At 48.3% G+C, this 15,792-nt stretch overlaps 1 protein-coding gene across 1 annotated transcript in view; it reads left to right on the top strand.

The window, feature by feature from the left end:
* TONSL (tonsoku like, DNA repair protein) overlaps positions 1-14,849 on the top strand; it is a 42,395-nt gene extending 27,546 nt beyond the window's left edge. Inside the window, exons 18-26 of the mRNA XM_063450903.1 lie at positions 2,117-2,205; positions 2,851-3,007; positions 6,948-7,026; positions 7,239-7,546; positions 7,623-7,794; positions 7,935-8,110; positions 8,248-8,321; positions 11,100-11,233; positions 14,256-14,849. Coding sequence (XP_063306973.1) covers positions 2,117-2,205; positions 2,851-3,007; positions 6,948-7,026; positions 7,239-7,546; positions 7,623-7,794; positions 7,935-8,110; positions 8,248-8,321; positions 11,100-11,233; positions 14,256-14,440 — 1,374 coding nt within the window. The 3' untranslated portion in view covers positions 14,441-14,849. The remainder of the gene's footprint in view (positions 1-2,116; positions 2,206-2,850; positions 3,008-6,947; positions 7,027-7,238; positions 7,547-7,622; positions 7,795-7,934; positions 8,111-8,247; positions 8,322-11,099; positions 11,234-14,255) is intronic.
* Positions 14,850-15,792: the final 943 nt, after the last annotated feature.

Genomic DNA, 15,792 nt, shown 5'->3' with positions numbered 1-15,792 from the left:
TTATCTGTACATATTCTCTCTTCATGTGCTACGGATTATATAAATATCAACTTGGCATTTTTGCATTCAAAGACCTGTTACTCAAATCCAGGGGGAATGTTCGATGTGCTATGTGATGGAGACCTACCTGTAGGGAGTGAGATATTGATCCCAATGCCCCCCCCCCTTTTGAACATGTACATTTTTATGGGTCTCTCCCCCCCCCCCCCCCCCTTTTTTTTTTTAAATTTCTGAAAAGGTCTGTTATGTAGCTCTTTGCATGAGATTGTGCAGCCGTTGGCAGGAGATTTGGCAATGCAGATTGTCAGAGTGAAGGGCACGGAATATGATATGCAGGCTGGGGACCATGGTTTAACAATTCCTAGCCAGTAATAGGACAGACAGATCCTAATACAGAGAAGGAGGGGAGAAGCAGTGTCCCTCTAATTATGAGCCATGGCCCCTTTTATTATAGGACCGGTAATCCCTTTATATTGGGGTATCCATTTTATTATAGGAGTTGTGAACCTGTGTGTGTATTAGGGGGTCTCTCTTTATTATGGGAGCTGTGACCCTGTGTGTGTATTGGGGGGTCTCTCTTTATTATGGGAGCTGTGATCCTGTGTGTGTATTAGGGGGTCTCTCTTTAGTATGGGAGCTGTGATCCTGTGTGTGTATTAGGGGGTCTCTCTTTATTATGGGAGCTGTGACCCTGTGTGTGTGTATTAGGGGGTCTCTCTTTAGTATGGGAGCTGTGATCCTGTGTGTGTATTAGGGGGTCTCTCTTTATTATGGGAGCTGTGACCCTGTGTGTGTGTATTAGGGGGTCTCTCTTTATTATGGGAGCTGTGATCCTGTGTGTGTATTAGGGGGTCTCTCTTTAGTATGGGAGCCTTGACCCTGTGTGTGTATTAGGGGGTCTCTCTTTATTATGGGAGCTGTGACCCTGTTTGTGTGTATTAGGGGGTCTCTCTTTATTGTGGGAGCTGTGACCCTGTGTGTGTGTATTAGGGGGTCTCTCTTTATTATGGGAGCTGTGACCCTGTGTGTGTATTAGGGGGTCTCTCTTTATTATGGGAGCTGTGACCCTGTGTGTGTATTAGGGGGTCTCTCTTTATTATGGGAGCTGTGATCCTGTGTGTGTATTAGGGGGTCTCTCTTTATTATCGGAGCTGTGATCCTGTGTGTGTGTGTATTAGGGGGTCTCTCTTTATTATGGGAGCTGTGACCCTGTGTGTGTATTAGGGGGTCTCTCTTTATTATGGGAGCTGTGACCCTGTGTGTGTGTATTAGGGGGTCTCTCTTTATTATGGGAGCTGTGACCCTGTGTGTGTATTAGGGGGTCTCTCTCTTTATTATGGGAGCTGTGATCCTGTGTGTGTATTAGGGGGTCTCTCTTTATTATGGGAGCTGTGATCCTGTGTGTGTGTATTAGGGGGTCTCTCTTTATTATGGGAGCTGTGACCCTGTGTGTGTATTAGGGGGTCTCTCTTTATTATGGGAGCTGTGACCCTGTGTGTGTATTAGGGGGTCTCTCTTTATTATGGGAGATGTGACCCTGTGTGTGTATTAGGGGCTCTCTTTATTATGGGAGCTGTGACCCTGTGTGTGTATTAGGGGGTCTCTCTTTATTATGGGAGCTGTGACCCTGTGTATTAGGGGGTCTCTCTTTATTGTGGGAGCTGTGACCCTGTGTGTGTGTATTGGGGGGTTCTCTCTTTATTATGGGAGCTGTGACCCTGTGTGTGTATTAGGGGGTCTCTCTTTATTATGGGAGCTGGGACCCTGTGTGTGTATTAGGGGGTCTCTCTTTAGTATGGGAGCTGTGACCCTGTGTGTGTATTAGGGGGTCTCTCTTTATTATGGGAGCTGTGACCCTGTGTGTGTATTAGGGGGTCTCTCTTTATTATGGGAGCTGTGACCCTGTGTGTGTATTGGGGGGTTCTCTCTTTATTATGGGAGCTGGGATTCCTGTATTATTGGGGTCATCCATTCATGGCTCCTGTATAAATGTGGTGCCTGTTGGGGTTAATGCAGCTTATTGTACAGAACTGTGGAAACCTCTGGTATCTAAATAATGGGTTATTTATTATCGGTTATGTTACAAACCGTATGTGGTTTTTCTCTCTTCCACCAGCTTCCTGCAGTAACGAGCCCTCCGCCGCCTGCAATCAGAGTGCGTGTCCGCGTTAACAATAACTTATTCCTCATCCCTGTTCCTCACAGGTAAAGATGGCTTCACACGGTGGCCGACCGCCATGTCAGATAGGATGGATTCAGTCCTTCCCCAGCTCAACTTGTTAAACACATAAATAACCCTTTATCTTATCTACCCTCACCCTCCTTGCCACCTCTAACCTTCCCACATCAGACCCTCCTCCCATCTTTAATACCCCTCTAACCTGCCCACGTGACATGCTCCTCCCATCTTTAATACCCCTCTAACCTGCCCACGTGACATGCTCCTCCCATCTTTAATACCCCTCTGACCTGCCCACGTGACATGCTCCTCCCATCTTTAATACCCCTCTGACCTGCCCACGTGACATGCTCCTCCCAATCTTTAATACCCCTCTGACCTGCCCACGTGACATGCTCCTCCCATCTTGAATACCCCTCTAACCTGCCCACGTGACATGCTCCTTCCATCTTGAATACCCCTCTAACATGCCCACGTGACATGCTCCTTCCATCTTGAATACCCCTCTAACATGCCCACGTGACATGCTCCTTCCATCTTGAATACCCCTCTAACCTACTCATATCTCACACTTCTCCTACTGTCTCCAGTTACCCCTCTAGCCTTTTCTCTCAAAGCTCTATGAAAGTTTTCTGTCGCCATGTTGATTTTGTCCCATCCTGTTTCCACAGTGACGGGGACACTCGGGACGTCTCATGGTTGGCAGAACAGGCATCACAGCGTTATTATCAGAGTTGCGGCCTTCTTCCTCGACTCACCTTGAAGAAAGAGGGTGCTCTGCTGGCTCCCCAGGACCTCATCCTTCATGTCCTACAGAGCAATGAGGAGGTCAGATGAGTCCCGCACCCCACTTCTCCTCTCCACACTTATCTGGGCATTGCTTGGGCTGTGGGCTTTACGTTTTTTAGGGGTGACTAGAGATGGGGAAGGGATTGACTACCTTCTTGGAGGATGACTAGGAGTGCATTTATGGGCTCGGTTTCAGTGTCCCTGGGCTGGGTTTGGGGGGGCTGGGTTTGTGTCCCTGGGCTCGGTTTCCGTGTCCCTGGGCTGGGTTTGGGGGGCTCGGTTTCCGTGTCCCTGGGCTGGCTTTGGGGGGCTCGGTTTCCGTGTCCCTGGGCTGGGTTTGGGGGGGGCTCGGTTTCAGTGTCCCTGGGCTGGGTTTGGGGGGGCTCGGTTTCAGTGTCCCTGGGCTGGGTTTGGGGGGGGGCTCGGTTTCCGTGTCCCTGGGCTGGGTTTGGGGGGGCTCGGTTTCCGTGTCCCTGGGCTGGGTTTGGGGGGGCTCGGTTTCCGTGTCCCTGGGCTGGGTTTGGGGGGGCTCGGTTTCCGTGTCCCTGGGCTGGGTTTGGGGGGTTTCGGTTTCCGTGTCCCTGGGCTGGGTTTGGGGGGGCTCGGTTTCCGTGTCCCTGGGCTGGGTTTGGGGGGGCTCGGTTTCCGTGTCCCTGGGCTGGGTTTGGGGGGGCTCGGTTTACGTGTCCCTGGGCTGGGTTTGGGGGGGCTCGGTTTACGTGTCCCTGGGCTGGGTTTGGGGGGGCTCGGTTTCCGTGTCCCTGGGCTGGGTTTGGGGGGGGCTCGGTTTCCGTGTCCCTGGGCTGGGTTTGGGGGGGCTCGGTTTCCGTGTCCCTGGGCTGGGTTTGGGGGGGCTCGGTTTCCGTGTCCCTGGGATGGGTTTGGGGGGGGCTCGGTTTCCGTGTCCCTGGGATGGGTTTGGGGGGGGCTCGGTTTCCGTGTCCCTGGGCTGGGTTTGGGGGGGCTCGGTTTCCGTTTCCCTGGGCTGGGTTTGGGGGGGCTCGGTTTCCGTATCCCTGGGATGGGTTTGGGGGGGGGCTCGGTTTCCGTGTCCCTGGGCTGGGTTTGGGGGGGCTCGGTTTCCGTGTCCCTGGGCTGGGTTTGGGGGGGCTCGGTTTCCGTAACTCTAAAACCATACATCCAATATTAATAACAGTTACATATTATTTATCAGCACATTCCAAATACAAACATACTCAAAAATCATACGAATCCGTTCAGCCATTCGGGAGATGGGTATAAGTCACTTTTGACCGACCACAAGCACATTTTCATGCCCAAAACAGTTCCACAGATTCAGGCTGTGCAGTCGGTCTATTTCTGCCCTGAAAATAACACAGTCCCATCCGAAGGCGGCGTTCGAATTGTCGAACGCACTTCGACTTCTGTCGAAGTGAAACCGGGGTTGTTTCCGCCGTGTTATATTGTCTACCAGAGGTCTGTTTTACACCCAGAAATGACAAAGTCCCGTTTGAACGTGTGTTCGAATCTTCGAACGGGACTTAGTCTCCAGCCGCAGTGTCGAAGGGTAGGGGAAGGTACAGTTCACCGCGTTCGACTGGATTAAAATGGCAGCTGCCACGTGTTTGACTATCTAATGGCGGCCACTTCGGCACTTCGACTGCATCCGAAGTGCCAGTTTAAAAGTTGTACTACTGCTCCACAGTATTTAAAGGGTCAGTAACAGTATAATCCATAGTCCATAAGCCCCAACTCAGTTCCTTAAAGGACAATACATCCCAAGGCCATAGTCGCAGGGCAGGAGGCTAGCAACCAGGCTTCTCCAGTTCACAGTGGCGAGGATGGTTCCGCCACAATATAGTTTAGGGGGCTCGGTTTCTGTGTACATATAGTTTGGGGGGGCTCGGTTTCTGTGTACATATAGTTTGGGGGGGCTCTGTTTCTGTGTACATATAGTTTGGGGGGGGGGCTCGGTTTCTGTGTACGTATAGGTTGGGGGGCTCGGTTGGAGAACTGGTGGAGGCTAGGTTGGTTTGGGGGTGTAGCAGAGAGGTAGTATAATCCACAGGGTCTCCGCTGGTAGACAGGAAAAGCAGGTAATAATCCAAGTAGGCAGATACAGCATGCAATAATCCAGGTAGCGTTATAAGAATCCTTCCCTCCCAAGAACTAGACGACACATAGGCTGGGAGTCAACTGAGCTTTTAATCACAGGTCACAGTATTTATGGGATTCCCCATGCAAGGGGTTTCCCTACTGACATTACAGGGGTTGTACAGTAGGGGACTACATGGGGAACTGAAAAACCTGGACATTTCTCCCATCATGCACTGCTGTCCAAGAGGGATACTCCCACTAGAATTTACAGTTAAATGGATTATCCCTCCGTGCAGCAGAACCGACAATTTACATTAAAACCCATAACTTTTACATTATTCGTCACATTTAAACGGATGGACGTTCGGTAGATAGCTGGGGTCTGAGCGCACATTTCGTACCGCTCAGATCCCAGCTTAAATAACCGAACACCACGTGAAATACACATTACATTTAAGTTCACTTCAAACTACCGATTGAACATAGGGGAACAAACTACCAAAGGACCGGGACTCCCGAACGGCTTGGAAGTCCAGCGGTATTCGTGCCGTCGAGTAGCCGATTTTAGTTCCAGGTGCTCGATGAGCAAATACCGCTGGGCTAACAAAGGATCCAAGATGGCCGACCGCCGCGTGGTCGGTAGCCGAACGGCGGCCACCCTGAATCCTTCTAATTACCGATTGCAACACTGTTGCAATCCTTAATGGGAGCCACACGACCTGTGTGTGGTCTCCCTTCGGTAGTTTGGTTGTTTCACGAACAGTGTTGAAATTCACTGTTCGTGAAACGATTTGCAGGAAGGCTGGCCGCTTTCATGCCGCCAGCATACGAACGCCATTGTTCGCAAGAACCACACTACATACACTTGGTTCTTAAAGGCATACATACACACTTGTAACAAAATACAGTTTAAAGTGGCTGGATTTGCCACTGGGGGGGCTCGGTTTCTGTGTACGTATAGTTTGGGGGGGGCTCGGTTTCTGTGTACGTATAGTTTGGGGGGGGCTCGGTTTCTGTGTACGTATAGTTTGGGGGGCTCGGTTGGAGAACTGGTGGAGGCTTGGGGGGTGGGGGGGCTCTGTTTCTGTGTACATGTAGTTTGGGGAGCCTCGGTTTCTGTGTATATGTAGTTTGGGGAGCTCGGTTTCTGTGTACGTATAGTTTGGGGGGCTCTGTTTCTGTGTACATATAGTTTGGGGGGCTCTGTTTCTGTGTACATATAGTTTGGGGGGCTCTGTTTCTGTGTACATATAGTTTGGGGGGCTCTGTTTCTGTGTACATATAGTTTGGGGGGGGGTTTCTGTGTACGTATAGTTTGGGGGGGGGCTCGGTTTCTGTGTACGTATAGTTTGGGGGGCTCGGTTTCTGTGTACGTATAGTTTGGGGGGGCTCGGTTTCTGTGTACGTATAGTTTGGGGGGGGCTCGGTTTCTGTGTACGTATAGTTTGGGGGGGCTCGGTTTCTGTGTACGTATAGTTTGGGGGGGGCTCGGTTTCTGTGTACGTATAGTTTGGGGGGGCTCGGTTTCTGTGTACGTATAGTTTGGGGGGGGGGCTCGGTTTCTGTGTACGTATGGTTTGGGGGGGGCTCGGTTTCTGTGTACGTATAGTTTGGGGGGGGCTCGGTTTCTGTGTACGTATAGTTTGGGGGGGGGGCTCGGTTTCTGTGTACGTATAGTTTGGGGGGGGGGCTCGGTTTCTGTGTACGTATAGTTTGGGGGGGGGGCTCGGTTTCTGTGTACGTATAGTTTGGGGGGGGGGCTCGGTTTCTGTGTATGTATAGTTTGGGGGGGGGGCTCGGTTTCTGTGTACGTATAGTTTGGGGGGCTCATTTGGAGAACTGGTGGAGGCTAGGTTGGTTTGGGGGCTGTATTTCAATGTTCCTTGAAGCTGCTGTGATATTGATCTGACTTTGTTTTTAGGTCTTTGCTGAAGTAAATTCATGGGATGTGCCACCAATTGGGGATCGATACATGAAGGCATGCCAGAGCCTTGCTGTGGGTGAGAAGCTCTATGTGACCCTCAGACTCTCCCTGTTGTCATTCTAGATCTGCTGCTCCCCCACTCCCAGTGATAACCATTTATTTTCTTTCTGATTCCTTTGTTTTCTTAATTTTATTTTTTATTTTTTTTTTATCCTTTTCCTGTTTTCTGTATTATTTTTTTTCTCTGTTTTGGTGTCTAATGGCCTCACATGTTGCTTGCCCTGGTAGTGGAAAATCAGTTGGTTAAGAAGGCACTGGAACAGCAGGCGATGAGCCCTAACCTGTCTCTCTGTCGCCTGTCCCTGCATCCACGTGATCTGTGTCCGCTTTTTCGTGCCCTCAAACTCCAGACCTCTCTTCGCCAATTGAATCTAAGTGGGAACAACCTTGGGGATGGCGAGGTGAAGGAATTACTGGCAATGCTGAGCACTGTGCCCAGCATCACCCATCTTAATCTGTCCACCAATCGCTTGACTCACGAGGGCATCCGGAGGCTCTGCTCATCAGAGCACGCTACTGAAAACACGGCCTTTAAGGTAACAACCAACCTTTTCTGTTTCACTGGTTAAACTTTTACATCCGAGTTTTCATTTAGTCCTTAATCCCACATAGAATCTGGAAGTTCTGGACCTCAGCATGAATCCACTGACGGATGGTCTATCTCAGCCCCTCACGAGTCTCCTTTGCTGCTGCCCTGTACTCAGCACCTTACATCTCCAAGCCTGCCAGCTCTCTGCCAAATTCTTCCAGCAGTATCGTCTCCAAATAGCAGAGGCCTTCCGAGGTCAGTCCAGCTTCACTCTTATTCTTCCCATCCCCAGTGAATGCCTGCTTCACAGCTCTGTACCCATTATGGAAATGTCTCCCGGTAGGTGTTGCATTGTTCACGCTTTGGTATCTAACGTCACTTCATTGGTTTCACAGGAGCTGTTCATCTAAACACCTTGTCTCTCTCTTACAACCCTCTGGGCACCACTGGGGTGGAACTTATCCTGAAGACGTTGCCTCATAAAACTATCTCCGTACTGGAGATGAAAGCTGTCACAGTGGGGAACAGAGAGGGTCTCACGATGGACCCCTTAGTTCGGTATCTTTCACAGGTCAGTGTTTATTGTCCACTCATGGTATATTTAGAATATCAGGACCAGTAAGGAAGGAGTGATGTTTTCCTGCTCATTTATGGAATATACAGCTGAGGTCTGATTATTTATGAAGTTTGTTTGGCCTATACCTACAGGAAGGATGCGTCTTATCTCATCTAAGCCTCTCATCCAATCGCCTGACTGATGACTGTGTGCGTCAACTGTCCAGGTAACCGGAACCAAATTAAAATACAGATTCCCTTTTTCTGCATTATGTGGGGGACTAATTACAGCAGTAGCTAAAATTATATTCTCTGTTTAACTGGTAATGGACTCCAATACTTACACATGTCCCTGTCATTAGTACACAGGGACCCTGGGAGGGACTGACCATTAAACATGTCACTGTCATTAGTACACTGTGACCCTGGGAGGGACTGACCCTTAAACATGTCACTGTCATTAGTACACTGTGACCCTGGGAGGGACCGACCATTAAACATGTCACTGTCATTAGTACACTGTGACCCTGGGAGGGACCGACCATTAAACATGTCACTGTCATTAGTACACTGTGACCCTGGGAGGGACTGACCATTAAACATGTCACTGTCATTAGTACACTGTGATCCTGGGAGGGACTGACCATTAAACATGTCACTGTCATTAGTACGCTGTGACCTTGGGAGGGACTGACCATTAAACATGTCACTGTCATTAGTACACTGTGACCCTGGGAGGGACCGACCATTAAACATGTCACTGTCATTAGTACACTGTGACCCTGGGAGGGACTGACCATTAAACATGTCACTGTCATTAGTACACTGTGACCCTGGGAGGGACCGACCATTAAACATGTCACTGTCATTAGTACACTGTGACCCTGGGAGGGACTGACCATTAAACATGTCACTGTCATTAGTACACTGTGACCCTGGGAGGGACTGACCATTAAACATGTCACTGTCATTAGTACGCTGTGACCCTGGGAGGGACTGACCATTAAACATGTCACTGTCATTAGTACGCTGTGACCCTGGGAGGGACTGACCATTAAACATGTCACTGTCATTAGTACGCTGTGACCCTGGGAGGGACTGACCATTAAACATGTCACTGTCATTAGTACACTGTGACCCTGGGAGGGACTGACCATTAAACATGTCACTGTCATTAGTACACTGTGACCCTGGGAGGGACTGACCATTAAACATGTCACTGTCATTAGTACGCTGTGACCCTGGGAGGGACCGACCATTAAACATGTCACTGTCATTAGTACACTGTGACCCTGGGAGGGACCGACCATTAAACATGTCACTGTCATTAGTACACTGTGACCCTGGGAGGGACCGACCATTAAACATGTCACTGTCATTAGTACGCTGTGACCCTGGGAGGGACGGACCATTAAACATGTCACTGTCATTAGTACGCTGTGACCCTGGGAGGGACTGACCATTAAACATGTCACTGTCATTAGTACACTGTGACCCTGGGAGAGACCGACCATTAAACATGTCACTGTCATTAGTACACTGTGACCCTGGGAGGGACCGACCATTAAACATGTCACTGTCATTAGTACACTGTGACCCTGGGAGGGACCGACCATTAAACATGTCACTGTCATTAGTACGCTGTGACCCTGGGAGGGACGGACCATTAAACATGTCACTGTCATTAGTACGCTGTGACCCTGGGAGGGACTGACCATTAAACATGTCACTGTCATTAGTACACTGTGACCCTGGGAGAGACCGACCATTAAACATGTCACTGTCATTAGTACACTGTGACCCTGGGAGGGACCGACCATTAAACATGTCACTGTCATTAGTACATTGTGACCCTGGGAGAGACTGACCATTAAACATGTCACTGTCATTAGTACACTGTGACCCTGGGAGGGACTGACCATTAAACACATTACTGTCATTAGTACACTGTGACCCTGGGAGGGACTGACCATTAAACATGTCACTGTCATTAGTACACTGTGACCCTGGGAGGGACTGACCATTAAACATGTCACTGTCATTAGTACGCTGTGACCCTGGGAGGGACTGACCATTAAACATGTCACTGTCATTAGTACACTGTGACCCTGGGAGGGACTGACCATTAAACATGTCACTGTCATTAGTACGCTGTGACCCTGGGAGGGACTGACCATTAAACATGTCACTGTCATTAGTACACTGTGACCCTGGGAGGGACTGACCATTAAACATGTCACTGTCATTAGTACACTGTGACCCTGGGAGGGACCGACCATTAAACATGTCACTGTCATTAGTACACTGTGACCCTGGGAGGGACTGACCATTAAACACATTACTGTCATTAGTACACTGTGACCCTGGGAGGGACTGACCATTAAACATGTCACTGTCATTAGTACACTGTGACCCTGGGAGGGACCGACCATTAAACATGTCACTGTCATTAGTACACTGTGACCCTGGGAGGGACCGACCATTAAACATGTCACTGTCATTAGTACACTGTGACCCTGGGAGGGACTGACCATTAAACATGTCACTGTCATTAGTACACTGTGACCCTGGGAGGGACTGACCATTAAACATGTCACTGTCATTAGTACACTGTGACCCTGGGAGGGACTGACCATTAAACATGTCACTGTCATTAGTACACTGTGACCCTGGGAGGGACTGACCATTAAACATGTCACTGTCATTAGTACACTGTGACCCTGGGAGGGACTGACCATTAAACATGTCACTGTCATTAGTACACTGTGACCCTGGGAGGGACCGACCATTAAACATGTTGTATAATGTGATAAATTAAGAATTGTTGGGAAGTCAGAGTGCGTTCAAAGTGAATTTCCAATTTAAGGGCAAAGTAGCTGATCTGGAAGCTTGGATGACGGCATTTTTCCACCTTGCCTATTTTGCATTAGGTTGGGTATTCTCTTTGACCTCTGTTACAATTCTTTTTTTTTTTTTTTTGAATCGCCTTATAATTTTTGTCCCAGGTGCCTTCCAGTCTGTCCATCTTTGACATCATTAGACCTCTCAGGGAATCCTTATGTGGGATCTGTCGGATTACAATGTCTTCTGAATGCAGTCCGGGAGCGGTCTTCTAAAATGGATCATCTTAATTTGACAGGTAGGCTTCCCAACGGTCTATATAAACACCGGGGATTCTTCCACTCAAGTATGAGAGTCTTCTAAAATCTTTCTGCTACTGTATCCACGGACGAAGCACCCTGATCCTCATTGGGAACAATAAGAGGGGAATCCGCTTCCTCCGATCTTCCTCTCTGCTTGGGTTTAAGCATTCTACCAGAGTTACTATTTACCAAACACATAATACCTAAACTTCATTCTTATCCTTAAATTAACAGTACCCTCAGGCTTGAAATATATGTGCTGGAAACTGGATTTATTGCAAATTGTCTTCAAGATATAAGTACATGGAGGTTAAAGCGGTACTGTAATGCCGAACTTACCTTTCTTTAATCAATTCCTCTTCTCTCCCTCTGTCAGGATATGTTCTTCATTTCTTCCGGTCTGCTCTAGTTTTCTTTAAAACATAAGCCAAAGTAGGGGCTACTTGTCTTATGGAGGTTTCCTACGCCTGACCAGCAGAGGAGCAAAGTGTGCTTCATTTCCGGTGGTCAGAGCAATTTTCCCACAATTCTTACCTTTCCTCCCTTTTCCCATGATGCTTCCTGTCATTTAGACAGAACGCCGGCGAAACTGCCGAATTGCGTCCTAACAGAATGAGAACAGTTTGTTCATTCATGTTAGGACACATTTCGGGACTTTGTTTGTATCGGAATTTCATTCGAATTAATGAAGTTCCGATCCTGTTTGTGGATATCTCCCCCTTCCCCAGCCCACACCTGAGCGGCAGGAATAGCAATGAGGGCCGACAACCTATATGCCGGTTACAGGGTCCGGGGCTGTGTATGGGATAAGCAGAATGCTGGAGGAGGGTTTAATATGCTGGTTACAGGGTTCAAGTTGGAGGAGGGTTTAATATGCCTGTTACAGGGTTCGGGTTGGAGGAGGGTTTAAAATGCCGGTTACAGGGTTCGGGTTGTGGATTGTGCTGGAGGAGGGTTTAATATGCCGGTTACAGGGTCCGGGTTGGAGGAGGGTTTAATATGCCGGTTACAGGGTTTGGGCTGGAGGAGGGTTTAATATGCCGGTTACAGGGTTCGAGATGGAGGAGGGTTTAATATGCCGGTTACAGGGTTCGAGTTGGAGGAGGGTTTAATATGCCGGTTACAGGGTTCGAGTTGGAGGAGGGTTTAATATGCCTGTTACAGGGTTCGAGTTGGAGGAGGGTTTAATATGCTGGTTACAGGCTTCGGGTTGGAGGAGGGTTTAATATGCCAGTTACAGGGTCCGGGCTGTGTATCGGGTTAGAGGGTTTAATATGCCGGTTACAGGCTTCGGGTTGTGTATCGGGTTAGAGGGTTTAATATGCCGGTTACAGGCTTCGGGTTAGAGGGTTTAATATGCCGGTTACAGGCTTCGGGTTGGAGGAGGGTTTAATATGCCGGTTACAGGGTTCGGGTTGGAGGAGGGTTTAATATGCCAGTTACAGGGTCCGGGTTGGAGGAGGGTTTAATATGCCGGTTACAGGGTTCGGGTTGGAGGAGGGTTTAATATGCCGGTTACAGGCTTCGGGTTGGAGGAGGGTTTAATATGCTGGTTGGAGGAGGGTTTAATATGCTTGTTGGAGGAGGGTTTAATATGCTGGTTGGAGGAGGGTTTAATATGCTGGTTGGAGGAGGGTTTAATATGCTTGTTGGAGGAGGGTTTAATATGCTTGTTGGAGGAGGGTTTAATATGCTGGTTGGAGGAGGGTTTAATATGCTGGTTGGAGGAGGGTTTAATATGCCGGTTACAGGCTTCGGGTTGGAGGAGGGTTTAATATGCTGGTTACAGGGTTCGGGTTGGAGGAGGGTTTAATATGCTGCTTACAGGGTTCGGGTTGGAGGAGGGTTTAATATGCCGGTTACAGGCTTCGGGTTGGAGGAGGGTTTAATATGCCGGTTACAGGCTTCGGGTTGGAGGAGGGTTTAATATGCCGGTTACAGGGTCTGGGCTGTGTATCGGGTTAGAGGGTTTAATATGCCGGTTACAGGGTCTGGGCTGTGTATCGGGTTAGAGGGTTTAATATGCCGGTTACAGGGTTCGGGTGGGAGGAGGGTTAAAAATGCCGGTTACAGGGTCCGGGGCTGTGGATTGTGCTGGAGGAGGGTTTAATATGCCGGTTACAGGGTTCGGGTTGGAGGAGGGTTTAATATGCCGGTTACAGGCTTCGGGTTGGAGGAGGGTTTAATATGCCGGTTACAGGCTTCGGGTTGGAGGAGGGTTTAATATGCCGGTTACAGGGTTCGGGTTGGAGGAGGGTTTAATATGCTGGTTGGAGGAGGGTTTAATATGCTGGTTGGAGGAGGGTTTAATATGCTGGTTGGAGGAGGGTTTAATATGCTGGTTGGAGGAGGGTTTAATATGCTGGTTGGAGGAGGGTTTAATATGCTGGTTGGAGGAGGGTTTAATATGCTGGTTGGAGGAGGGTTTAATATGCTGGTTGGAGGAGGGTTTAATATGCTGGTTGGAGGAGGGTTTAATATGCTGGTTACAGGGTCCGGGCTGTGTATCGGGTTAGAGGGTTTAATATGCCGGTTACAGGCTTCGGTTGGAGGAGGGTTTAATATGCCGGTTACAGGCTTCGGTTGGAGGAGGGTTTAATATGCCGGTTACAGGCTTCGGTTGGAGGAGGGTTTAATATGCCAGTTACAGGCTTCGGGTTGGAGGAGGGTTTAATATGCCGGTTACAGGCTTCGGGTTGGAGGAGGGTTTAATATGCCGGTTACAGGGTTCGGGTTGGAGGAGGGTTTAATATGCCGGTTACAGGGTTCGGGTTGGAGGAGGGTTTAATATGCCGGTTACAGGGTTCGGGTTGGAGGAGGGTTTAATATGCCGGTTACAGGGTTCGGGATGTGTAGATTTCTTCTTGGCTGTTAGAATTGCTCACAAACAAAAATAGCTGACTTCTATTACTTTGTATTAATTGTTTTATTTTTTTTCTGTTCTAATAATCTGGACCCTGCTCTTGGCTGTGTTTGGTTCATTGCAGAGAGTTTAATTCTACCTGTTCTCCTCTCCAGGCTGTGGGATCCAAGGACCTATTGACTGTTCTTCGATGAATGATTTGTCGTGTGTTCTCCGTGAGCTTAGACTGGGATCCTGCCACTTGACCAAGAGAGAGAGAGAAGTTCTGTCTCAGGCCTGGCCTCGAGATACCTTGCTTGTATCAAGACAGCACAAACTCTTCTTCATGAGCCCCCAATGACTTGTACAGTGTCTGTATGTGACCCGGGCCATCTTTGCATGCTACGTTGGAACTCAAGAAGGGAAAGAATTCTACTCCACACGTGTCCTGGGGGAGACATTCTGCTTATCCCATACACTGAACATCGGAGGTAGATACGCTAGTTGTCTCATGTTACCTAGAGAAGGGAACGGTGTGCGTCTTTGTGGTGACACCGTGGCTGGACTTCTGTGTTGTGTATCTGTGATCTGGTTTCCAGCGGAAAAAAGGACCTTGTGAACTCCAGCATTTAATATTGCTCCCAGCAAGTTTTTATGTGTAAAAAGTGTGTATATATTTTAGCAGTTTTTATAAACTATAATATTATGTTGCACTGCTGGTCTTTGAATTAAGTATGGTGATAGCCAATCAAATTAGCTGAAACCTTGTTATTGGTTGTACGTCCTTATTTATGGTTTGTATCTTTTTCTGTCATTGTAAATAAACACATTTGGATCTGGTAGATTGAGATTTTTTTTAGCACATTTCCTGTAATAGTGTCAAAGCTTCCTGTAATAGTGTCAAAGCTTCCTGTAATAGTGTCAAAGCTTCCTGTAATAGTGTCAAAGCTTCCTGCAGTAGTGTAAAAGCTTCCTGCAGTAGTGTAAAAGCTTCCTGTAGTAGTGTAAAAGCTTCCTGCAGTAGTGTCACAGCTTCCTGCAATAGTGTCACAGCTTCCTGCAATAGTGGCAGAAATGTTATCTCCAACAGGTGCCGTGTGTTGTGTTCTATATTTCTTTACTTCCTCTCGTGCTAATGAAGAAACAAACGGGAATAAATTATGTGTACACAGTCTTGATGAAGTAAGTGTTGCGTTAACCAATCAGAGAGCAGCGCGCTGTATAAACGTCCCGTCGCAGAGCAGCGCGCAAAATGTTCATTGGTTATTGCTGGTTTGGATTGTGGTACTTTCAGGATTATATAAACTGGTCATAAAATGTATTCACCATGGCCTGCAGCTAAAGCGACACTAGCCGTATCTACCTCCCTGTACTAAAACACTTCCGTTTTGCCGGTTACCGGCCAACATTCATAGTATCACAGCGCCTTCTCTGCTCTGGGAGTTGCAGTTCAATGTCCTTAGTACGTAGACAGATGTGAACTGAACTGCAAGTCCCAGAAGCTTCTATTACAAGCAAATGTGATGTTTTAATGTGTTAATTAGCTCCTTGCAGTTCTGGTTTGGAGAGAGCGCGGGTCCTGATTGGCCAAACTACCTCCTGGAGTGACCGAAGTCCAAGGCGATTATGTAATGCACAGGGATTTGCATAAACACAGGGTACTTCAGTGAGTTTTTTAATCTTTTATTCTTTTTTGATTCTGCTTAATTTTAC

The sequence above is a fragment of the Pelobates fuscus genome, chromosome 4 (genome assembly GCF_036172605.1).
Source record: "Pelobates fuscus isolate aPelFus1 chromosome 4, aPelFus1.pri, whole genome shotgun sequence".
In the NCBI taxonomy this organism is placed as follows: Eukaryota; Metazoa; Chordata; class Amphibia; order Anura; family Pelobatidae; genus Pelobates; species Pelobates fuscus.
This window is presented reverse-complemented; position numbering and strand designations above follow the sequence as displayed.